A 26,252-nucleotide genomic window follows, 5' to 3' on the forward strand; every position below is an offset into this window, starting at 1 on the left:
CTGGGGGAAGAACAGAGGAGTGTGTTATGACTAACCAGTCGGCCTGGCGAGTGTGTATTACGTCAAAAAGTCACACACTCATCAGCAGCCGTCTGTACCAGCTGAATGTGCATTCAGTCAAAAGTTAGGGTGTAAAAAAGTCTACTCATTGCATTGAAACGGTTTGACACCAAAGCTGTGTCTTTGTTTAACAATGCACAGTGGAGACTTACAGTACATCTTAATAAGTGGTGTGTGAAGGGACCATTAAATCGAAGCACTGGTGCACACAGTGACGCTGTCATTCCTTCCATCTAACAATGTGTGTGCGAAATGAACGTCACATAGTTCACAGGGTTTTTTTACTAATACCAAGCTAGAGAGAAAGGGGATTAGCCTCATTTGTTTTACAACACAACAAGCAATTGGCCACTTTATTTGTAGTTCCTCTGCATACTCCATATAACATCACACTTAATTTAAGGACTGGCTTGCTAAGAACATAGTGGACTCCTGCACACTGTAAGTGCTAGTTTATGGACACAGCAGACATTTTGATCTGTGTTAGCAGGTAAAACACCGGTCTAACTCAGAACATTAATCATGGCTCCTTTTCATTTAACTGGCCCAGTGAGCGATGTCACAGAGTCAGCATGCACATCCATGTCCCCAGTCGTCATTAATGTCATTCATTACACCTGTGGTTTTTCCTGGTAACATGTCAGAATGTCTCCTGAGAAAAAGGCCTTTTTTAAAAAAATAGACCTTCATTAAACTTAAAAAAAAAAAAAAGAAGGACCTGAAGTTAGAGATTGAAAGATGATGTTGTGATGTTTTATCCTAGTGTAACACAGGCACATAAAAGCAGGGGTCGAAGAAACTCGCCTAGCTCTACCAAAACTCCCTTCCCAACAAGCTCTCATATGTGCAAACATTGTGTCTTGTGTATTTAACACTTGTAAACATAGAACACAAGACACTGTTGCTTAACGAGCAGTTTGCTTATACAGAACGGAGCCGTTTCTTAATGAACAACAGCTGAGTCTATGAACAGTCCTGTCATGGCGAACTTTCCTTTATCTTAATAAAAACCCAGTTGATACTTGTACAGCTGTGGCTAGCTTGTTAGAAGACAAGATATAACATGTAAATAAGGCAATTCTGGAGTTGCTGGAGGTGATATGTGTCCTGTATTACCCCCCTTACCAAGCTCAGACAGGTAGACCATTGCTCTGCTCTCAGACAGAACAACAACTAATTGGATTTTGGCAGCACAGTCAACATTTAATTGACTGTTTAGGTTTAAAAGAACACTAATAGACAGAAATGTATTGTCACATTACAGAGATAATGGGGCGTGTTCACATGTATAGACCTGTAGTATAGAGTGTTTTCTTGCCCCCTGTGTGTCATTAATGGGATGACATTGCTGAGAGATGCTTCCTGCCTCTCATTCCACACAGCTTGCCAATAACAATATGTTATTTTGTTTTATTCTCCCCCAACCATTTGGAAGCCCCCCCTCGAAATCATCCCATGGGGTTGTAAACCACTTCTCTAAGACAAAGCTAAGTGACAAAACACAAAAGCCACAGAAGCAGTAATGGACAGATCGGGTGCCTAGATTTGTACAAACAAAATAGCTCAGCGGCTGAGAATATTTTAACTCAAAAGTATAGATTGAAATTTTGAGAAATATGCTTACTCGCTTTCTTTCCAGTTATGTGCAGGACTGTCTCTACCCACCATAAAACCATGAATAATAACCAATACCCTGAAGTTGGACAAATATATGTGTGTTATGGATATTGACACACTTCTGGGCCTGTTTCAAGCGGCTGCTTGAGGAATTACAGTTTTTAGCACTTCACCATTTGGCTTTGTTTCCTAGCCACAGAGATTGCTGCTTGATTTAGTCTGATAGCTGATTTTGTGGACAGTCTGGCTCTGTCCAAAGGTCACTTGGACCTGTTTCCAGTCCCTATGCTAAGCCAGCTGTAACTTCATATTTATGTCAGACTATTCCTTTAAATGAATGGAGCAATACACATCAGCAAAATTGTTCATAATTTCCATCTGTAATGTCAGTATTCTCTCGCTGAGGGAAACAAGCGTATTTCCCAAAATACTTGACATGAAGTGTCATAAAAGCTATCCAATTAAAACAAATGCCAGCTTCCCTTTGACCTAGACGGTGGAATAGTGAAATTTATATTAATGTTAGGCTCTTCAGCAGCTCACTGATCTGATTTTATATTCCCAACATATAAGTCACGTTTGAACTGATGTCTGACTGGTGCAACAGGCTGAAGGTTTTCTAGCAGGCCCATTCTCAGTCAGCCTCCATACACTAATGAAGAAGAGCCTCGGGCCAGGCTAGAGGCTCAAGGTTACATACCTGTGATCTCTCCTCACAAAGAAATCAGCAGCACCCATCTTAGAGAGATAAACAGTACTCAGCTCTGCTTGGATGGAGGCTGACTCACTGGCTCAGTCTGTGGAAATGTCTGCTGTTCCTTGGCCACTGCTTAAGCTCTGTTTTTTTTCCCTGTGATTTCTAATCTGTGGGTAATGGTGTTGCTATCTGAAACTGACTAAAAAGACCTGTCTCATGGTTTAGGAGAGATGATTTTAAATCAGAAATGTCAGGGCCTGTTTGCACTTTCTCGCTGACCATCATGCAGCGTTTTTTCCTTTTCGTCAGTGAACTGTTATGACCTACAGAAAAAAAAACCAACATCTCATCAAATGTCGCACTTCCCTGTGGTGGCATGGTAACACTGATTTGATTGTTCTTTTTGATTACATTACAACAACCTCAGCGAGTTCAATAATCACGATGGATATTTTCAAACGTATATTAGGTTCTGATGTTTGTTTCCTTCCACTTCACACTAATTGACTCTAATATCTCCACTCATCAGCTTTCAAAATAACAATGCCATGAGCTGTAAACAGAACTCATTCTCGCTCTCGTTGCTGGCTTCACTAGATATTCTGGTTGCGTGTGTGACTGAGTTGCATTTCATTTTCATACTTTAGTGGTGGAGGTGATACCTAGCCACGTTAATTATTCATGCGTCAGTAATTTGTGCAGCTGTTCCCCTCTCAGACTGAAAGGAGGAGGAGAAGATTGAATTCATCTTTAATCCATACTTTCAAGTAAAGCAGTGAATGCAGTGAATGCTGATAATGATGCCTCGGGACTGTATTGTTATTGCAATAGTGTGTAGATCTTAATATATATATACTGTTTGAAGTAACGTGAATGCACTAATATTTTTGTGGCTTTAGGGATAGCAATGTGGATCTGTCAGTCGTTTTGTTACTTTGTTCCACAATATCAGGAAGCTTTGTGAGAAAGGTGATCAAATTTGGTACAGACAGATCACAATGTTCTTGTGTGTTAATGTGTGCTTCAGTGTGCCATGCTAACATGTTAAACTAACATGCATGTCTACATGTTGCTGCATGGCTGTACACTCAATGTTGATTTACCCTGAACATGTATGTGAGGGAGACAGAACAGTATGGTTCATAACATTTATATTTATACATTAAACTTTAGCCTGATGTTAACCACTGCAGAATCTAAATCTGGTCCACATATAGCCTGGAATACTAATATGAAGACTGCTAAGATAAGATCACTGTTCTCGTTGCTCATTCTCTTTTTCTTATTCAAATCTTCCTCTCTACCTCCCCCCTCATTCTCTTGTCTGCTTCTTCAACAGGAATACCTGTGTCCACTGAACCGGTTTGTGTAGAGGAGCATGTTGTGACAGCCATGTCTCTGGAGATGGAAAAGACCATCACCAAGCTGATGTATGACTTTCAGAGGAACTCCACCTCTGATGATGACTCTGGATGTGCACTGGAGGAATACGTCTGGGTTCCCCCTGGCCTCAGTCCTGAGCAGGTACACAATCTCCATAGCCTTCGCTTATGAGTCACCTATAATCAACTTGAATGCCCTTTTCCCATTTCTCCTCAGTGATTCATCAGTTAATGCTTATTTATGTGCGGCATAGCCAGACTGTGTCTAATTGAACCAGATCAGTCTGAAGAATTTAATTATTTAGATGATAAAGTGACTTGGAGATGGAGATGGAAAATTCACTCATATGAAAACAAGACAACAGATTATTATTGTTTTTAAACCTCCTTCATGGTGTTTTAGTCTGTTTGAGTTAAACAAGGGGAGGAAGAGGAAAGGGCAGGGAAAGACGTACAAATTCCTGAGATTTAGCTATCAGGCGTTTCATGGAAGATTAATTGTAAGGACATTTTTCAGCTGTCAGTGTGTAAGAACAGATAGTTCACAGACAGACAGACAGACAGACAGACAGACAGACAGACAGACAGACTGACAACCAGAACCAAAATTATGAAAAGGAACTACAGTCATTAGCTGATTACACTGACTGGAGCAATGAACAAATTAAGCAAATGTTGGGTTGTATTTATCCAGCCAGAGTTCCATAAAGTAATAAGCAATTTCCCTGATCACTACCAAGTAGATGATTATAACATATTTCTAAAAATACAAGAGAAATATGTCTATTAACATATCATCATTTTTTTATTTAATGATGCTTTTGGTATGCTGGGCCTCAATTTGTTCTGTATTTTAGTGTATCCTTGCAAATTTAAACCCAGAGGAGTGGAGGTAATTTGAGTCAGTGAATGTTTGGATGAATCTAATTGAAATTGTGTGGTAGTGTGTTTATACGTCCAGGTTTCACAATTCCCTGTGTGGTCTCATTTGCAGTTTAAATGGATTTAAATTGCATGCATGACCAAGCTAATGTAATCAATTGATAGATAGAAGATATTTCCTCATCATATTTTTCGTCAGCACTGACATAAGATAAACACAGTTCTGCTCGACTGTATTGTCTATAAACAAACAAAGAGTCTTTATTTAGTAAGGGCAGTGCTCTAATGCAACAGGCCTCCTATGGCTCTGTTAACAGATGACAGACGGGGCTGATAACAGTCATTTTCTTCAGTCAGCCATCTTGACAGGATGCTGAAAGAGGCTGCAGCCTCTGTCATCCAACAGGGGGTGCAGGCAATTCTAGCTGCCTGTTTTTTTTTTTAATACACTTGAATGTAATGCTTTTTTTGTGTGTGTGTGTTTTGTCACAAAAGCCTGTCACTTTTAGTTTCTCCTCACACAAAGTCATTAATGTCACTCCCATTTTAAAAGTCAATAAATCAATATTTTACGTGGAATCGCTCATTGAGCCTTCAGAACTCAAAATCCCCATCACAGTTTCCACAAAGTTTCTGACAACATGCTCCTAACTGTGGTGACCCAGACTGAACTGTTTACTACTTATCACAAGACCAGAAACAAACGATTAATTGAGACAATCTTCTGTAGAAGAATTGATAATAGAAATGATTAGTTGCAGCCCTTACATATGTTTAGCTGTTAAAGAAAACATTACAGTTAAAGTGTTTTTGCAGCCTGATAGACAACACAGAAAGAATGAGTGAATATTCAGAGATATAGTTGTCCTTATCTGTTTCCTCTCCTTCCGAGATGGATTCTGGTGAAAAGTCTGTCACCACAAATTACTCTGACTTTTAAAACTGGCACAAGACTCAGTGACACTCTCAACAGCGTAAAATAAAACAGATCGGTGGGTTATAGAGAATCTGAGGGGCAGTACTTAGAGACGCACTGCCTTTCCATCTCACTCTTCACCCCACTGATTATGTAAATTGGATCACAACAACTTCAGCAAAATAGATCTTTACACCGCGCTGAACACCAGACTACTTTGTGTCAAAGGCTGTTTTGCTGAAAATCAGAGACAAGTGACAAGATTGCTTTCTGTCCTTTAAGTGTTTGCTTCTCAGATAAAGGTTTTCTCTGTTTCTACCTGCTAACATGCAGAAACAAAAGGAGGTTCAGGCGATGGTTATGAAATCCAACTGCATCATCAATTGTAATTGCAATATCAGTATGGGTAACTGTGATTTCCTTTAAGCACTGTGAATATTAGCTGTTGAAAATGTAAAGAACTTGATATTGTTCAAGGTTGTGTCTGCAGCAGCAGCAGCACAGAGCATACTGTGCCACCCACTTTGAATCCCAGACACCAGTTTCCAAGGGCACAGATGATGGAGGGCAAAACAACAAAATCTATTGGCAAGAAGACCGTGATAAATTAATTCAAAAGTAATTAGAGATCCGTTTAGGCGGGTTTGTCACCATGAAATCATGAAATAAGGTATGATGTAAACTAGCCTACCTTTAATTCAGTATAATAAACATATAATGACTTATTTATTTACCATACTCAAAGTGTAAAAAATTCTATCGACAGGATCACGGTGCTTCTAATCTTCTAAGAAAGGCTGACACTGTCAAATGTTTCAGTCTTGGACTGCGAGACTTGATTGCAGCTCTTGATAGTCGATCACAAGGTTGTGACTGAGAGGCTGTGGCTTTAAGTTGTTAAATCTGTGATAGCTCTGAAGTGGTTTTGTTCTTACTTGATAAATCGAGATTCAGTAAACTGTGGAGTCCCTCAGGGCTTCATTCTGGGACCAGTCTTATTTTCACTCTATATTCTCCCACTGGGCAACATAACATTTTATTCCATTGCTACACTAATGACATGCAGCTGTATCTCCCAGTTTAACACAACTTTAAATGAATGCTAATGTTGCTTCGGACCTGCTGTATGTGTAAATAAGCAACTGCTAAAAAGTTCAGCATACGAACCTTACATGTTGATAGTGTGTCAGTGTTTTTAAAGCTTGTTTCCACTTCCCTCAAGTGGCCCACATTCATTTAATGGAGGTTAAACATTTGAATACTCTAAAGCAGTATAACAGCCACATGTTTAATGTTGTTTGTTTCAGGTGCATCAGTATTATAACTCCTTACCAGAAGAGAAGGTCCCCTATATAAACAGCCCTGGAGAGAAATATCGCATCAAACAACTGCTTCACCAGTTGCCACCACATGACAATGAGGTAAACAGCACACTATATCTTGAGCAGTTTGTCTTTGTTTTCATGCCTTCCAGTAGTTTTTATGATTATGCCTGACCATGAACTGTGTTGTTCAGGTGCGTTACTGTAATGCATTGGATGAGGAAGAGAAACGAGAGCTGAAGCTCTTCAGCAACCAACGTAAGAAAGACAATTTGGGAAGAGGCAATGTTCGTCCCTTCCCCCTCACCATCAACGGGGCCATTTGTGACAAGGTAAAATCAACAACCAACCTTCCTTCTTCTTGTTCTCTTTTCCTCCATTTCACTCATTATGGCAAAACTAACTTGTAAGGTTGTATCTACAGATAATTCAGCCTATGTTTTTTTTAAATTATTTTCTCAGTTTGGCTTGCCTGGGCTTTATTTTGTTTTTTTAGATGAAAGTAGAAAAACATTTTAATCTTTAAAAGAAAATAGTCAAGTACCATCTTGTCACTTTCCCTCTCAACATATTACAGTTTGTATGAATCTTTTTCTTTATCCCTTTCTTTCCTTTCCTTTCCTTTCCTTTCCTTTCCTCCTCTTCTCTCCTACAGTGTGGTGGTCAAATAAACGGTGGGGACATTGTGGTTTTTGCTGCAAGGGCGGGTCATGGAAAATGCTGGCACCCTCATTGCTTTGTCTGCAGCATGTGTGAGGAACTATTGGTGGATCTCATCTACTTCTACCAGGACGGCAAGATCTACTGTGGCCGGCACCATGCTGAGAGGCTGAAACCCCGCTGCTGTGCCTGTGATGAGGTGCGCCTGTCTGGGCCTGGAGCCCTTTGGGTTGGAAATGGCTGAATGGTTCATAGCTAGCGAGTCTTGGATGTGGTTGAAACTGGTCTGGAGAGAAAAGATGTCTCAGTATTCTTGCCATGTCTCAAAGAGTCTGCTTGTTTTCTAATGTGTGGCGAGCAGGCCTGAGACAACAATAATAATAACTGTGGCCAGTGTGCTCTGTACGAATTTAAGTCGAGTAAGAGTTGTTTACTTAAAGTACATTAAAACGCAGCAGTTTCTGTGTCCATTTAAATGAGGAAGCATTTGTATTTGATACAAATGGCTTGATTATCCTTAAATCATGAATAGTTTTATATGATTGATATCACATGCTCACTGACGTGACACCAAGATTGCTGCCAGCTGGTGATATTGGAGAATAATGAGTTTTTTTACAGCAATAATTCTGGATATATTTGAAATTTGAAACATAGCAACATCCATTTTAAATGTCATAAAATACATGAATAAAGGAATGATATCTAGATCATCACTGATTGGAAACACAATGTTCTTTTCTTTGGAGGGCATATCATTTCTTTCTCTAAATATTCAAACAGGAAGGAATCTCTCTTTGGTGGAATTACCAACAAGTGTAATGAGTGTTTGAAAGAATAATAACAGGCCAAGGATGGTACCCTGAGATACTCCAAACATCATAGCTACGCATGACGATCTTACTTCTTTCAGCAGCAATATTAAATGTCATCAGACAGATATAAAACCAGCTAAAAAGGAATCATTTTACATTAACTCTATGGTATCTCTGTGTATAATATCCTTGTTGATTAATGTAATTTTTGGGTCACACAGATAATCTTTGCTGATGAATGCACTGAGGCAGAGGGCAGGCACTGGCACATGAAGCACTTCTGTTGCTATGAGTGCGAGACAACCCTCGGCGGCCAGCGCTACATCATGAAGGATGGACGGCCACACTGCTGCAACTGCTTTGAGTCCCTTTATGCAGAGTACTGTGACGCATGTGGAGAACACATAGGTACATCACATTTTTTATTCAAATTATTCATTTTTATTTTTTTATTGTTGCTTTAAGCCCTGTAGCATAAATGAAAGTTACCAAAACACACGGACATGTTTTTCTTATACTAACTTTGTAGAAAACGTCTAACAGGCATTTATTGTAAGTGTGGGTGTTATCATCTCAAGCCTTGTGTGCCACAGCTGTGGAGAGGTGGAGTCAGTGCAGTGAGATGGTTATTATCATCACAAGCTCCAGTAACAGTGAAAGAGTGTGTTTCAGAGGATGCTCCCATGTTGTATCCAGATGGGAGCTGTGAAAGATGATTACTTCCTCTAGCTGGGGAGCAGCATTGTTGAAATGTTTTCGTGCCATCTTACAAATCGAGTGATGGGCAAACTCTCTGTTTAGACTATTTTTTAAACTTGTTTTCAGCACATATTTAACAAAAATGAGCTTAATCTACTGGCAAATGGTGAAATCAGACTGTGGGCTTTGTTCATTAGCTGCACAGAATAAGATTTTTACAGTAGTGTTAAAGATAGATTACCATTTGTAAGAACTTAAAGCCTTTTGTGTTTACTAATAACTTTATGTTTTCTCATCAGGTATTGACCAAGGCCAGATGACATACGATGGGCAGCATTGGCACGCAACTGAGGAATGTTTCTGCTGTGCCCGTTGCAAGCGCTCTCTCCTGGGCCGCCCCTTCCTGCCAAAGCAGGGGCAGATCTTCTGCTCACGGTCCTGCAGCGCTGGACAGGTGGGTAACCAAAAAAAGCAACATTCATGCATAGACTGAATGATATGTTTGCATATTAGCAATACTAAACTGTTTTATTTGAACCTATCAGGATCCAGATGAGTCTGACTCCTCAGATTCGGCCTTCCAAAGTGCCCGTTCCCGTGAATCACGGCACAGCACCAAGATTGGGAAAAAAGAGCGCAGGAATGCTGAGGAGGGGAGGCGGAGTGCCGAAGCCCGCCAGTCAGCTCCTCCACCAATGCCTGACCGCCTGTCTGCTGAAAGTGATCCCCTTTCTGTTCAGATGGATCGTTTAAGCCTCACATCAAGCCAGACCCCAAGCAGGACACCTAACCGCACACCCAGCCGTACTCCGAGCCGTGCCCCAAGCCTTAACCAGGTGTGGATGAGCCGGGATGACCCATACGTCCCTGCTGCCTATGAGGGCCCCCAGCGGGAAGCCTCCCCCACACCAGCACCTATACATCTGCTGGGTCAGTGTAACCTCAGGCAGGGCTACAACCCCAACGCAAATGCTCATCCTCCAGCTCAGAGTACAGCCAACGCAGGGAAGAGGCCTGATTCCTGGGGAAAAGAACAAGGCAATGCTAAGAGGACCCCTATGGCTGCTCTGAGGGGTCACTCCTTTAATGAAAACTGGACCCATCATCCCCAGGAAGAGTTCAGGCCCAGCAAGCTACGCACCCAGATGAGCTTCAATGAGATGTCAAGCCAGAACCAGGGCTTCTCTGACAAGAGGAGCATCAGCCTGCATGGATTCCAGAGAGATGGCAGACCACCACTGACCAGGAGGAACCCCATCAACGCCATGAGCTTCAATGAGCCCCTCACTCCTCTAGAACAGACTCCTCATGGATCCATGGACTCCCTCACTATGTCCAATGCTACAGGTATATTGATGTAAATGATACAGTTTGATATAATATAGCATAATGCCAAATGACATGAAAATGTGACATGTGGTTTATTCTTTTAGCAGGTAACTCACTGGACGGGGGCAGTAAGCGCCAGGAGCATTTGTCTAGGTTCTCCATGCCCGACCTGAGTAAAGACTCAGGTGTGAATGTGTCTGAAAAGAGCAACATGGGCACCCTCAGCTCCTCAGTCCAGTTCCACAGCACAGAGTCACTGTCCTCCTCTCGCCCTTACAATAATAACATGTACGCTCCACTTAGAGTAGGCTACCCGCTGCAGTACTGGGATGGCCCACAGCCACTGGGCTTCAATGATAAAGGTCGTGTTGGTGTGATGGGCAGCAGTGGAAACCTGAGGATGGCTCCTATGAGCGACAGAATGCCCCGCCGACGCATCAATGGGCAGGAACCCGTGACACAGCAACAGCAGCCACAACCAAGACGCCGCAAACACCACCGTGGAAACCACAGTAATGGACAGCACCGGAGTGGCCGCCACCACAAACGCTCTCGCCGCTCCCGATCTGATAACGCCCTGCACCTGGTGGCGGACAGGCCCGCTCAAATGGTAGAGCTGCCTTACCGTCGCATCCAGGAGGATTATGATCGCTTCCCCTCCGGTAATGCTGCTCGGGAGTTGTTTGGTCTGGATCCAGGCGGGTACAGACAGCAGCCTCACCGGCCATGCCCACGCACCACTTCTGATCTCACCCTGCAGAATGCTGGCTGGCAACCTGTGGGGCTGGGTGGGCCATGCTGGGGCGACGGGTACATGGAGGCTGCTGACCCCTGGTGCTCCAGCTGCTCTTCTTCCTCCGAGTCTGAGGGAGATGAGGGTTATTTCCTGGGTGAACCAATTCCTCGGCCTGTGCAGCTTTGCTACATCAACAACGAGGAGCTGCGTCATCGCTACAGCCCCTCTGGGATAGCTGGCCACCATGGACCTCTCCACGGACCAATTCACGGCCAGCTGCACACCCGTCAGAGGAGGAAGAGCAAAAACTGCATAATTTCCTAGATTTAGAGCAAAAAGATAGAGATGGTGAGGTATGAGCAGGAGAGTGAAAGAGATGAGAGAGAGAGAGAGAGAGAGAGAGAGAGAGACAGTTAAAGCAACAGAGAGGTGGAACAGAGGGAGTGGGAAGGTGAGAGTGAGACAGTTGCCAGTGAGAGTGAATAAAGTGTTTGTGTGTATGAGTTTATGTGTGTGTTAGTGTGAGTGTGTGTTGGGGTTGAAGACAGAAACGGCCTATTTTTTGTGCTTGTGAGCTTACACAACTCTACACCGGGTAGTGTTTGTGTACACCTACACAGAATGACCTAATCATAAGAGGAAGCTCAGCTGGCTTACACAACAGAAATGTTTACAATGATAGAGATCAACTCCTCTGAAGGTACCAGGAAGCACTTATGAATTTGACTACTAAAATATACAGTGGTCACAAGGTAAATAACATGATGTATGTGCGTGTCTGTGCGTGTACCCATGTTACGGGAGAATCCCTTTGCAGTCTGAAAAAGGGGAAGACAAACTGGTCAAACCTGCAGTGATCTGACTGTTCATGTCGCAGCTCAGTGATCCAAGCCCTGGGCAAGTCAAACTTCTTCTATGTGGACAAAACCCCCCAAAATTGTGTTGGGATAGTGAAAGTTACGTGCTAGATTCCAAGCTATGTCATTGTTTACCTCAGTGGAATCCAAATGCTGCTGGAATATAGTGTTGGCTCGCTAGCCCTGTTATCACCCTGTACAAAATAGTCTGTTGAACTTTGTGCTCTACATAGCCAGCTCTCCATGCTTTACCAAGGACAGAGCGCCGGACAGCCTCTGCTCCTTGATCATTCAGGCACAGTAACGTCAGGTATGGTCCCGTTTTATCTTCTGCAACATGCTTTGTTTTTTGAGAGTTACCTATAGATGATTAAGAATAATACTAATAATGGCAACAATAATAATAATAATGCAAATAATAATTATGATAATATTAAAGAACAATACCTGTTAAATGTATATATAGTAATAAACTTAATAAAGTAATGGATGTAGTAATGTAAATGTTCTGTACATATGGTCTTAAATATTTATATATTTTGTAACTAAAGAATCATTATTTGTATAACATGATGTAGAGATAGGAAGACTTGCATGTTAATTTGTTGGTGTTGTCTCATACTGAAAATAAAGTGTTCTTCAATGAACGACCAGCAAGTTGTATCTATAAGTTGTACGGGGATCTCTGGTTGGTTGTAACTTACCCATATTTCACACTAAGCAGGTTTTGAGTATGTAGTGTGTCCACACTGGGAAAATTCACTCATTACTTTTACTATAGACTTTCTTTCCACTGCAGACATTTTGATTTACCATAGCAGGAAAAGCAGAGGTGAAACAAATTTCATTAACAATCACTCAGTTTCATAAAGTGTCCCAGTAAGCCATGCCAGCGAGCCAGCATGCACAAAAGCAGGACGCTGCTGGAAATGACTCAGCTAAATGAAATGCAGTTATTTTTTACATTTTCTCAATTGCACCCATGCCTTTTCCTGCCTTCAGAATGTAGCGAAAATGTAATGTGAAAAAGGAAATGAAGGAGCAAATCGAGCTGAGGCTGAGGGGGAATGTCATTAGTTCTGCAGGTATATGGTCATAAACAAAATATTAGACCAATTAAAATTCTGACTCGATGATGGAGGAATAGTGAGGGGGATAACCAAGGTTATTAAGATACATCCTCTAGGAACCATGGATATCTGTAACAAATTTCAAGGCAATTCATCTAATAGTTGTTGAGACATTTCAGTCTGAACCAAAATGATGAAATGAAATGGCTGTCAGACCGACATTACCATGCCTACTGTGTTACTAGATTGGCTAAAATATGTTTTCTTCTGAGGCAACTGGAATTGGTTGTAGATCTGCAAAGACATTTCACCTCTCCTACATCCAAAGGACTTCATTTCTGACTGGCCAGTGGCGAAACCCAGTGTTTAGCATTCATGGGATTGTTAACATGTTGAAACGACAACAACCAAGTCTCCCATCTTTATGAAAGTGACATGTTGAATCACTGGAGAACCCTTTTAAGTTTGAAAGAACAACGACCAAGTCTGGTTGCCCTTCTCAAAGAAAGATGACCTGGACAACTGAGAACCTTTACAGTTTAAAGTCTGTGGAAAGTAAGAATAAATGTGTTCTGAGTTTGTCAGACCAAAGAAGGCAGTGATATTAACCATCCAGCCAAATTTGAATGACTAGAAATAACAAGTTTATGAAATTAGGTTTCAAAATCAGGTAAAAAATGTGCTGAAGTCAAGCAGCAATTTTGAAGCGACTGAAATGTGTCATATGAGTTCAGAAAATGCACACTGTGAACGAGATGAATTCATCTCTATCTCTCTGCTAGAGGTGCAGGGATATGCTCAAGGTGGCCTCAGTGTGTCATTGAGCCACCCTTTAGGACTGCACCAAAAAATCCTGGACTGAAAACTTCAAATTCTTTTCACATGTTTTCAGCAACTATTTTTCAAAATATTTAATGTATTATGAAAGAAATTTTGAAATTGCCTTTAAACAAAGTTTAATATTTGGTGGCTTTCCAAAGTAGAGATTTGATCAACATCTGTTATACCTAGTAAGTATATACTTACAGTAAAACATGGTATACTTTGACAAATAGTTTACTGCAGTTAGTATATAGTATGAAATCGGGACATAGCAGATCTGTTTATCTAAACCAGTGATGAAACTGGAGCCTGATCTGTCAGACTGACATAAAAAAAAAAATCTGTTAATGATATTTGTGTCTGAACATAAACACAACAGGTTCTGCAGTGATTCAGCGTGCCACTTTCATAAAGATGGGAGACTGAGACTGACCAATAACGACTGAATAAAACTGAAGCAGCAGTGCAGAAGATATCCCTTTCTGAGAGATAACCCTGATGACATCACTACGACGTCATCAGGGTTATTTTGAGAAAGGGCTCGTCCTGATGATCAAACTGAGCTTCATGTGTAAAGACTATTGTAGCGGTACTTTAAGAATTGAGTATCCGTACAGAGCAGGTTGGAAAATAAACACTAGTTGTGTGTTCCTGAATAACATAAAAATGTATTTTTGGTATTCCTGTGCTGCATTTCTATTAGCTGACTTCTATCGATCTTTTTATGAGACGCCAGTATCGACCATGCTGTTGTGTCAGTCAGGCTCAACATCAAAGAGAATATGGGATAGTTTGGGTATTTTGAAGTGAGGTTGCATAAGGTACTAATACAGTGTATTGCTTGCAGCAGATGATGGATGGCACGCCCCCAGTTTGGAGGAGCTGACAGGAGGAGCAGCACAGAAGCTAAGCAACGCAGTGCTATGAACGGGGGCAGCAGAAATCGTATTCTAGCCACTTAAAAAAAAAAAGAAAAAAAAAAGGCCCACCTAGTTTATGTGTGTGCTATATTTAGAGTTTTTTTTTCCCAACGCTTTACCTAGCTGTCTGACAGGAAACTGAGGCGTCTTTCCAAAGCCACCAGACCCGCTTCACAAAAACAGAGTCGCTCTTTTCCCGCTGACTCGATCCACAGCAGTAAGTTCATCCGAACTGTGTTGAAACATCCAAGTCGCACATTTGCACACACAAACTAACTAACCGAGGCAACGATGGACAACCCACTCCAATGTTCTGCAGGTAAAATTACAGTTTGGGTCAATGAAGTCTGGTGGCTTTGAAGAGAGCATATACAATACATACAACAAACTATACTATTACTGTAGGTAAAACACTGACAATGGATATGAATCTCATACAAACCCACTTCAATAAACCCTTCAATTCAACCCTAAACAATGTGTGGTATTGTTACCTACTGACTGACTCATGTATTCCCTGCTATGACTTGATTATGTCTTGCCTATCTAGCCATGAATAAGTCACTGATTATTTATTTATTTGTTTTAACTCACTTCATGTTTAATATGGTATAAACAACATTAAAGTATTGAAAGGCAAATGATTATAAATTAAGCATGTCAGTCGGGTGACAAAATATATTTCTGGCTTCTTTACAAGCAATGCAGCCCAGTGTATTACTGTATCATCAGCATTAGTCTCTACATTAGAAGCAGCATCAAATCAAAGTTTCCCTTTCATTTTTATTTTAATCGCCGTTGCTCAGTGCTCACCATAAGGCAGAACACACAAGGGGCACTTTGTCCAGTTGGTCCAGGCAAAAACGTACGAGCTTCTTACTTTTACTAACACAAAACAAAATCAGCATTTAATCACCTGAAATAAACATGTTTAGCTAGGAAGACAGGCATGATGAGTCTGATTAGTGAGACAGCTCCCTGGAGTCGTAGTCCTCTATAAATTTTTCCATGGCCTCCACGCAGCGCTTGCCGATGTCCCTGAGGTTCTCCTGCAGCGAGGCCTGAATGGGACGCTCCAGGGACTGATCCTTTGCTATAAGCATCTTCGCCACAAGGCCAAACATTTCACATTCTTGATAGTACACCTGTAAGACACACACACACACACACACACACACACAAATAAATAGAGACAGAGGAGAAAGTGAGAGTGTTGGAAGGAAAGGAGCAAATGAGCAGAGCAAGAAGTCGTGTCATGCGTTTTCAATTACCGCTGAATGGATTAACAATCTGCAGAAACTGTGTGTGCCTGTATAAGAAGCAAATAGACTTTTTTTTTGCATCAGCTACCTGTTGCCAGACTGTTTCTTGCAATGCCTCTATAATCCTGCAACCATGGAGATATGAAAAGCAAGAGGCCTTCTTTTTCCGTCAAGTGGGTGGAAACACACTCTCTCTTTCTCTCTCTCTCACACACACACAAACACAGAGATGATGAGCAGAGAGCCTCATGTGACGTCTGTCACATTGAAGACAGCATTAAAGCACGTGTTGGAGCCTCTTGTGATGAAGGTGAGCTTAGATAAAAAGCCTCTATCTTAATTTTTGCTCAATTATAAAACTAAAAAAAGGCCAACAAAGATCTCACCACACTTCTTCTTTGTCAAGCTCAGGAAAGTGAAGACTATAATGACACTCAGGCGCTTCAGGCTCAACATTTCAGGCTACAAAAATCTTTTTTTTTTTCCTCTCGTCTCATGTCTCCCAGCACTTTCCAAGATCTATCCTCTGTCGCTCTCTCTCTAATCCAGCCTTCTCTTATCTGTCCTCTTCCTCCGTCTGTTTATAACTAACCCTTTTCCCAAGGTGATTGTGTTTGTGTAATGACACTCCTCTACCTCATCTATCTCTCTCCTCTTGTGTTGGATGGCTCTGTCTCGTGCCACCGTCTGGCTCGCGGTTGAAGGGAGCTCCCTGTCTCTGCTTCGTTCTCTTTCTTTACTTTTGGTCCCCCTGTGATCTCGCTCCCTGCTATGATTCCTGTCGGTCTGACAAACCTGCAAAAGAAGATGAGAAAAGACTTGGACTGTAGTAACCAGACAGTTGGCCAAAAACATTGGTGCAAACACTGATGGTGACTGAGCTGCTAATGACCAGAAGACTAAAGTGAAGTTCCACGTGTCAACTTGTAACGAGGCAAGATTATAAATTCAGACTTTGCTCTGACTGCAAATGTATTGAAATTAAAAATATGATTAAAAAAGGGTGTGAAGAAACAAAAGTCAAACTAGTACCAATTCCTTCTATTACTTTTTACTTAGATTTATAAATCATTTGTTAATTATTTAGAGCTAAGGCAGAAATAAAATATATTTACCCACAACCCTGTATTAAAGCTGCCATCACCTGCCTGCAGTTCTTCTCAGCTCTACAAAGCATCTATAGGCTAATTATTTTGTTTTTTAGAGCCCACAACTTTACTGTTTTGACGCGTTTCTTGTTTCAAAATCTCTAAAAACCAACTGTACAGTCATCGTTAGCGACCAGTTGCAGAACATAAGAGGAGCATTTGGTAGCTGAGCTAGATATTTCCCTTGACCAGAGTCAGCTGAGGGGTGTAATATGAAGCAAATCTGACGTAACGAAGCTGAGCTGGCTTGACAAAATCTAAAACTTAAGTCATAGATTGCGGGTATCACGACCGTGGTTGTCTTTGTTGACAGGTTTTCTTTTCAGAACTCTTTGCGAGTTCCCATAAAAGGGGGCGTTTGACACGTCACTCGGCTCTTCTTCCACACAAAACTGGACTGGGTGCCACCTACTTCGTTACAATGGATGTCTATAGAGAAGAAAAAAGGAACACTGCTGCAAATAAGGCAAGAGATAAATGCATCTTAATGCTTCATGTTTTCTTTCCAATACTCTATACTAAGAATTATATTTAGGTCTGACACTGTCCCATGATGAAGGACAAAGGAAATCACTTTATTTTTTTAATTCAAATAAATCAAAGTGAAATTAATTGATTTATATTACCCATGACAAAATAATTATGGACAGATCCATTTTCAGTTCCAGCAGTGTAAACAGACTTAGCAGCAAAACTGGACCAAACATAAAAATAAGTCATCTGCAGCTGCTCTGTGCCTTCATCGACTGAATGATGTGTAACATTAAAGTGTTAATTACCTGAAGCAAGGGGGAACTTACATTGTCTCTGAACATACTCCAGGCAGCGATTAAGCTGTCACCACAACATAATTATGAAAACAATTTAGTAATCATAAAAAAGTAATTTCTAGGACGTCACATGATGAATGTGGTTTGCACAACTGTATTTAACTACACCGCTTCGTACTGTGACATTACGAACAAACGGCTAATCTATATCAAGTGAGAATTTCATCAGGTGAAGACGTTTTTTGCAGCCGATTTAAATCCGAAAATCTGAACACAACCTCCTCCGGAGCAGGTTAGCTCTGCAATATGAGTTACCATGGTGATCTGGCCAGGTTAAAAGAGAGACACCTTCGTGATCTCAACACACCTCACTAACCATTAATCTTGCTTCATAGTACAGCCCTCTGGTCAGATTCACAACTCCAAATGAACGATAATGTTGCTCCGTGTCTGCTGGATGTGCAAATAAGAAATTGATTGCCGGGTTCGTCATATTAACTTGTTTCCACCTGCCCCCCAAAAAAACTGTTAATGCAGCTTTAATGACTCACTTACTTAGCCACCTTCTAATAACTCTGCGCTTTAATATGTTAGTAAATCATTAATAACAGGGCACAATTTTCTTACTTTGTAATCAGCCAGCAACATGAATTAAAGAGCCAGCTAAAAAGTTACACCAGAGAAGGAATGTCACACAACCTGGCAACCAAAAAGTTGTTCTTACTTCTTACTAATTTACACAGCATAGATAAAAAATCTTATTAGAAAGTAGCACGGTAAATCATTAGTGCTGCGTATTAGAAGATTAATTTTCCTGATTACATTTTGTAATGCATAATTTTAATTGTGGAAGTACTTCGATTTGGGCTTTTGCTCTAATAAATCATACTGAAGAGTTCGACAATATTAATCAGTGTTACTGTCAACAGACACTACTGAAGTGCAGCACCAGCAGACATTATCAAATAAGCTAAGACAAGTTTGTTGTTGCCTGGTGTCAGTCGTTGTACTAAAAACAGCAGACTGTACCTTTAGGCTATATTTAAAAAATGTTATCAACAGCTTTGGTCACACTTATTAAGACAACACTAATTAGAATGCAGAAAATCTGAAACAAGCGAGTCTGTCTTTGATTCCTCCTCCTCTCTTCACTTCTAACTTTTTACCACAGCAGTGTCCAGCAATTCATCATGTGTTGCTCTGCTCCTTGTTGTGTTTAGGTCAGCCAAGAAATTTATGCCATCATTTGATTTCAGCCTTTTCTGCAGCACCTGGGCTGTTATAGCTAAGTAGGGCTCTGCTATGAGCTCGGGTCTAACGAACAAACTAAAATGCCATGTACGAGTACATAAATCAGCGCACAAATCGATGAAAATAATCATTCGTTGCAGCCCTTATTAAACCATGTTTTATCAGGTTATTGGACATGACAGAACATTTCATTTCCTTCCAAATCACTTCATCTTTAAATGCATTTGCTGTTTAGATAATTCTACAAATCATATCACAATAAAAACATTCAGACCGTGTTGCCTTACACCAAATCAATATTTTGGAAGGTCATTTTTTTAAGGAACTGGTCGGCCGATATATTTAATCCACAATTAATGACAGAAGGGGAAAAGCAGAGCATGTTTTCTGCTTGTGAACTTACGGTGAACTGCATGTCCTTGTCTCTGCTGGAGGTGGACCTTGGTAAGAAAGCTCTAGTAGCTGGAAAAACAGACAAACCACACAGTCAACACATGAGAATTTATGTCTGTACGAAGCACATTTATACATTTTTCTATTTACCATGCATATATGTACCTACAGCATCTACTGTATGAACGTATTTCTAAGCTTCCTAATCAGTCTCTCTTTCTCTTCAGCCTCCTGTCAGGGTCCAAAATCAATATATCTGTACGCAGAAATCTGCTGATATTTGGGAATTTTGCCTTGTTATGTAGTACTGCAGTACACTGTGTGAAGCAATAGTTTTGTTATGGCTCATTATATATTGCTGGCTGGTCTCCCTCTCTATCTCGCTCACTCTCATATACACACAAATCAGCGATGAGTCACCATCATCGCACCATCACTCAGGCACACAAAAAACCTGTTCCACACTCACACATACACAAACACACACCTCCACAGTGCTGCAGTGTGCGCACACATGCAGTGCCTGAGTGCAAGAGCAGATAAAAACATACAGTACCAACAGCTCAGTTGTTAAAAACAACATAGCACACCACTTTATACCAGGAAAATATCAACAAAGACAAGGACTAGAGTTGGTGTTAAAACCAAGAAAACATAATCGTAACAGATCTTAAACCTCCTCCTGTTTACTTCCATGCTGACAAATGATGAGGTCATAGATAAATCTACCTGCAACTAAATGACACAGTTTACATATACTGTTCAGTGGCTGGACTACTATCAAATCACTGGTAGGAGCATTGACATAATCCATGTGTTGAGTCCAGGAAAAGCTTCTTAGTGATCAGCATTATGTAACACTGGTTTGTTGCTACCAGAGTGTGACTACCTATCAACCACCAGATACCACGATGAGCAAATGCCCTCCAAATATTTGTAATGCAAAGTGTTCATGGAAATGTGCATGCGTGTGCCTCTGCTTGCTTATACTGCCACCCAATGGACATTTAATGAAGTGCACAAAGATGCTGTAAAGCTTGTAAACATGCTGTATACGCATGTGTAAATGTGTTCATATATAGAGGAGGCGGCAACAATAACATGAACATTTTGTTAAATTTCATATTTGTTGTCAGGGGCTCATATGTTTACATCGTTTGTGCTGTTGTATAAAACTGTATTATCGTGTATATATACTGTTATTGTGTCTAACCACTGTACTGTACTGAATGAAGCCGAGTGTGTGTGTTCCTCCATTTAGGCATTTACACACGAGCTGAAAATAAACTCCCTGCAACCCACAAATCATGCACTTATATACCACAACACTAACATCCATCCATCCATCCATCCATCTTTTGTAACTGCTTATCCTCATCAGGGTCGTGGAAGGATGAAGGCTATCCCAGCTGGCATTGGGTGAGAGGCGGGCTTCACACTGGACAAGTCGTCAGTTCATCACCAGGCACATCGAGACAAACAGCCATTCATGCTAATGTTCACACCTACGGGCAATTCAGATTCTTATTAACTGCATGTTTTGGACTGTGGTAGTACCAAGAAATACAGACATGAGCTCCAGTCTGGGGTTCGAACCACAACACCAACACGTCATCCCAAATACATTTTGATTTTTAATTAGACATTCTGGGGAAATTCACTGTCTCACAGAGAATTATATGAGAAGACTGATATCACTCTTGTCTGTGCTGTGAATGTGAAGATAGACTAAGCAGCCAGTTAGCTTAGCATAAAGACTTGAAACCTGCCTACCAGCATTAGCATTTTATAGCTTATTTGTTTTGATTTGTACAAAAAGCTAAGTGTAAAAACTATCATATCATCACATAGATTTTAGATTGAAATATTCAAGTCTGTGCTGCCACATGACCTTGCAAATTCAATTGTTTTGGTGATTTAGGAACTAATTTAATTTAGTTTAACAGTCTTGAATTTACTACATTAAAACTCTCTGCAGTAGCCTGGTTTGAACTTTCATCCACTCTATAGTGCTAAAACTGCACAACACAACAGGGAACATCTTTGTGTTTTACAGCTTCAAGGTGCCTCAATCACAGTGTTAAAGCGATTCTAATAAATGTATACAATGTTATGCTCTTGTGAATAAGAAATAATGTTGTAAAATCCTGACCGGTGCGTGCTCGCAAGTGTGTCTTTGCAGTGATTGGGATTTGAATAAGACATAAACACTGAGGCTTTTCATCACTGGCCTTCACCACTGAACAACAGCATTGTGATTTTGTGCAGACACAGTGAGTACAAAGAATAGCTGGGGGCATCTGATCTTTCTTTGCCAAAGATGTTAGACTGGAATAAGGTCAGAGCTCTGTGCGGGCCAGTCGACTTCTTTAACCGTTTCTCGATCATGTTGTTTTCACAGGCTTCCGCTGCAGACATAAACTTACTGTTGCTTTGTTTCGGAGGTGAACTCCCATCAGCGCTCTCTCTCTGCTCATACCGTTCCTTCTCCTTCTCTCGTTCCCTCTCCCTCAGTGTGATGTGGTGAAGCTTAGGATGGAAGTAATCTCTCCGGTGGAAGTAACCCCGGTGATTGAAGTGGTGGTACCTGTGGTTGCTGAAGCCAGGTTTGTAGAACGAGTGGTCATCCCTTCGAAAAACGGCATCAATCGAGAGAAAAAGAAAAAGCCAGAGTCACCAGAGTCATCAATATTTTGCAGGTATCTCAGTAAGTATCTCAGTTGTCACTTGAAAGACAGCACATTGTGAGGGAAATAAAATATACCGCGGCCTGTGAATTCGCCCTCCAAACTTTGGTTTGTAAGAACTGGATAACCATGCCCTCGGTCTGGATGGACTTCGTACTCTTCTGATTGGCCTGCTCTCATCCTGAACCAACATGGATAAATCAAGTCATCACACAGCATGTTTTTTCCCCCCAATCGTACAGACTTAAAAAGGTCATTCTGAGACGTGACATCTGAGAGGAGGAACTGAACCTGATCGGAAGGTGCAGAGGCGTCAGCGGGCCTCTTGTCGACAGACTCAGACTCGCTGTGTTCCCTGTGCCGCACCACGGTGCCCTGAAGAGACAAAGTACTGTGTTAATCACAGTTATTATGCTGTTACAGTACAGGTAGTATGTGATATTATAAGAGCTGAAACAGATTAGTAAATAAAGTTACAGCTCCACAAATGTGACAGTTTTCTCCATTTCTTTATCTTCAAATGGAGTATGTTTTAGTTTTGGACAGTCTTAATGTCATCAACATTTTCTGACATTTTATAGATTAAATGAATAATAGCTTCATAAAACTTTAAACAATACTGAAAAGAAACGACTCATTACAGCCCTGGATGTAATATGAACAATGCAGTAAGATTGCTGATTCAGATTTTTTAGGAAAATGTAATGTTTTAGTGCTCAGACGTACACAAGATTATCAAACGGTACATCAGAGCCTTAAATCAAAGATTTTAAATCCATTTCACATCAGCTTGTTCTACAGTAGAGCAATGCATTCCTGAACCACAGACATCCAAGATAACAACGAAGAGAAGAGTCATGCGACTTTCCAAAAATAGTCTCTTACACACACTCACACTTTGATTATGCTGCCTCTTGTGAGTGAAAGTGTAGTAAGCTAAAATGTATTATTATGTTTCTGGAGAAACACCAGATTCAATTTCAAAAACCTGTCTCTGTGCGATAACTCTTAAATAAGTATTTTGGTATACTGTGTTAAACTTTTGTATCACATTTACAGGTGGTGGAGGAAGTATTCAGATCCTGTGTTTCTCTTTTAATGTAAAAAAGAGACTTGTTGCTGCTACATTTTTACCTATATTGGACTATGGTGCCTCTGCTCAGATATTGCATATGATTGACACAGCTTATCATGCGTCCCTCAGATGAAGTATTCATTGTAAAGCACTGTCTCACCGCTGTGAGCTTTATGTTGGGTTGGATGGCATAGTTTATCAACCTGCAGGCACACTCACTGGTATATTTTCATACACAAGGAGATTCTCGGGTTCTATGTGTGTTGTTTTATTTCCTGGATGTGTGACGGACAATACTTGCAGTATTAAAGGGACTTTTACATGTTGTCTGTGCTCGTACTGAAAACCCTTGGGAAAAGGGTGTTTGGTTACTCTGCAACCTCAGACTGGAATATTTTAATTTGAATGCTTTTAAAATGATAATGAAAGAGTCATGGCTTGTATTGCACTTTTATTATTTTTCTAGGTTGCTATGTGTTGTTATATCTCTGTCTGTGTGTCTTGTATCTGTTTTCATTTGTGTTGCTGCCTGTCTTGACCAGGACTCCCTTAAAAAAGAGTTTTTTGATCTCAATGGGACCCTTCCTGGTTAGATAAAGAATAATTAAATACAAAAAAGAAAAGAAAATCCTTTATTTAGGCTAAAATACCCCTGCACTGAAAATGTAACTACAACACATTCACAGTGCTTCTTTTTTTTGATAAACCAGCACAAGCCTTAAAATTATTTACAAATAAACTTTAATTATGAAAAGAAAAAAGCAGTTATTCCTCACATTGGTGTAGCTGGAAGCAGTTATTACTGTTGGTGTCCTGTCCTGGGACTTTGTTAATAATTAATGTTGCTGGAAAAATAAAGGTCATAGAGGCAGGCATGTCACGTGACTGTCACTCTGCAAGCACACGACACACTTTGAGACAAGTTGTCACCAAATGCTGCATCCCGACACCGCCCGCACACCTTTACCTTGTTTTGGTGTGTGTCCGGGGGTGCTGTGTGATCCATGTCTGCTCGTTGTTTGTTCTGCGTGAATTGGCCACGAGGACTTTTTATTTCTCTGTCTCGAGTCCAACTGGACCAGGAAGCGCGTGCAGACCTATTGAATTACTCTCCTCGGCTCATCTGGAAACTTAACTCGTTACATCTTCCGTGTCTCCTCGCAGGTTTTTTTACGACTTGTCAAGTTTGATTTAACAAGTTCGACGTCCCACGCTGCGACGCTCTGCGTTTTGTGTGGTTTCCGCAGAGGAATAACGAAACTTCGTTTTTACTTCCTTTTTCGACTGCCGTCCAATCAGAGCAGAGTGCGGTCATAACGGGGTCATCAAAAAAAAACAACACACTAAATAACAGGCTATTTCTCCTGGGAGAGCGCAGGCGCAGTCCACTATACCTGTCAACATGTTTGTTTAGCAGTCAGGTAGCTGGCTGTACGTCACTGGGCTTTAGAAGAAGATATACTTTATTAAAAGTGCCCTTGAGCAAGGCACCGATCCCCCCTCAAGGGCACCTCGGCAGTGCCCAGGAGGTGAACTCTGGCACCTCCTGAGCTACCAGTCCACCTTCCATATTTTTGGTCCATGTGGGACTTGAACCGGCCACCCTCCGGTTCCAAAGCCAAGTCCCTATGGACTGAGCTACCCGCCCAGATAATGGCGCATTAGAGATGAAACTCTAATGTCGGCCTATGAAAACTGGTGGATTGTAACTAAGTAATCATATGTTCAGATTCAAGTTACTTTACTTGACAAAAAAAAAACAATAAGTTGCTTGTCAGTGGCTGCCAATTACATTTACATACATAGATTTACATATTGCATAGTTCACTGTTACTTGTTTTGTTTTTATTTTACTGTTACTGGTTTTATTTAACTGTTATTTATACATGTGTAGTGTTAAAATAGGATATTGTATAGGTGTATATTGTTAAAGTTTTGTTTTTTCTTGCTGTCACTTACTATCTCACTTACCGTTTGGGAGTTGCGGTAACACAAACAATATCTCCGTATTTCTGATTCTTAATTAATTGTAAGTTTCAGCGTAACTGCATTGCGGTGTACATTTGTCTGACAGCTTGAGTTAATTACTTTGCAATAAGTTGAATAAAACTGATCATTATTACCCAGTTCCTGTATCCTGGAGGACTAGAAATACTGTTGCAGTGATGACACATTTCTTCTTACATATTAAAGCAAGGACCACAAGGATTTCAAAATACCATGAAGATCTGTGTAGTAAGGTCACAATAGACTCACTGCTAATGGACATTGAAGATTTGGCCTTTAATTGGGGGACTCTTGGGGGTCATGAGGCCTTCTTGATTTTAGGGCAGTAAGAAAACTTTTTAAAATAAATATACAATAGACAGAATTTAATTCATTTATGTGTCAGGGATGACCTGAATGCAAACTATAATTACGTTGTTAAAACAACCTGACGGTTAATAAAAACAAAAGTGAAGCGTCAGAGAGGAGGAGAAAACACAGATTGCCTCAGAAAATAACTGTATTACGTTTTATAATTATATAAAAGAAATCACAACTAAATATATATCCAAATCGCTAACTTTCAATAGTTATTGTGTTCATTATTCATTACACTTGTACATCAGGCTTTATGTACTGATGTTATGCACCGAATATAATATGAAATATACATAAAACATGTCAGGTGTTGTCACTCTATTATAGGAAAGGGGTACCTGAGAGAAAAAACACTATGTAAAGTGATTAAACAATAAACTTTGAATCATGCCAAACATTTGAACACATCTGTGTACAACCGCAGACATTTGTAATGCAACATGTCAGCAAGGATGCTCAATGATGCAACATGATTTCATGTGTTTTAAAGAAATAACATAAATACATGTTAACCTAGA

General features: G+C 40.6%; 2 protein-coding genes across 3 annotated transcripts in view; one reads left to right on the forward strand and one right to left on the reverse strand.

The window, feature by feature from the left end:
• LOC104927906 (prickle-like protein 2) overlaps positions 1-12,625 on the forward strand; it is a 33,793-nt gene extending 21,168 nt beyond the window's left edge. The window contains exons 2-9 of one of the 2 annotated variants that reach the window (XM_019267762.2): positions 3,714-3,898; positions 6,862-6,975; positions 7,071-7,208; positions 7,532-7,735; positions 8,573-8,759; positions 9,350-9,504; positions 9,596-10,397; positions 10,487-12,625. In XM_019267762.2, coding sequence (XP_019123307.1) covers positions 3,767-3,898; positions 6,862-6,975; positions 7,071-7,208; positions 7,532-7,735; positions 8,573-8,759; positions 9,350-9,504; positions 9,596-10,397; positions 10,487-11,439 — 2,685 coding nt within the window. In that variant the 5' untranslated portion in view covers positions 3,714-3,766 and the 3' untranslated portion in view covers positions 11,440-12,625. Of the gene's footprint in view, positions 1-3,713; positions 3,899-6,861; positions 6,976-7,070; positions 7,209-7,531; positions 7,736-8,572; positions 8,760-9,349; positions 9,505-9,595; positions 10,398-10,483 lie in introns of both variants that reach the window. The other variant, XM_019267761.2, reaches the window with a different exon arrangement.
• A 2,738-nt stretch (positions 12,626-15,363) lies between these two features.
• On the reverse strand, positions 15,364-24,675 carry LOC104927905 (periphilin-1). Its single transcript, XM_010742087.3, has 7 exons — positions 24,338-24,675; positions 22,587-22,670; positions 22,373-22,476; positions 22,035-22,237; positions 19,619-19,677; positions 16,683-16,841; positions 15,364-15,929 (listed from the first exon to the last, which is right to left on the reverse strand). The coding sequence occupies exons 1-7, from the start codon at positions 24,374-24,376 to the stop codon at positions 15,747-15,749; spliced, it is 831 nt and encodes a 276-aa protein (XP_010740389.2). The 5' UTR covers positions 24,377-24,675; the 3' UTR covers positions 15,364-15,746.
• Between the last annotated feature and the right edge of the window lie 1,577 nt (positions 24,676-26,252).

This window comes from Larimichthys crocea, chromosome XV, assembly GCF_000972845.2.
Source record: "Larimichthys crocea isolate SSNF chromosome XV, L_crocea_2.0, whole genome shotgun sequence".
Taxonomy (NCBI): domain Eukaryota; kingdom Metazoa; phylum Chordata; class Actinopteri; family Sciaenidae; genus Larimichthys; species Larimichthys crocea.

What these genes read in the sequence shown, in the direction of transcription:
- LOC104927905 (XM_010742087.3), bottom strand. Translation starts at nt 24,376, where the DNA reads ATGGATCACACAGCACCCCCGGACACACACCAAAACAAG. An exon ending in CGGACACACACCAAAACAAG is followed by an intron (nt 22,671 to 24,337) that starts GTAAAGGTGTGC and finishes TTGTCTCTTCAG; the next exon opens with GGCACCGTGGTGCGGCACAG. An exon ending in ACCTCCGAAACAAAGCAACA is followed by an intron (nt 19,678 to 22,034) that starts GTAAGTTTATGT and finishes CTGTTTTTCCAG; the next exon opens with CTACTAGAGCTTTCTTACCA.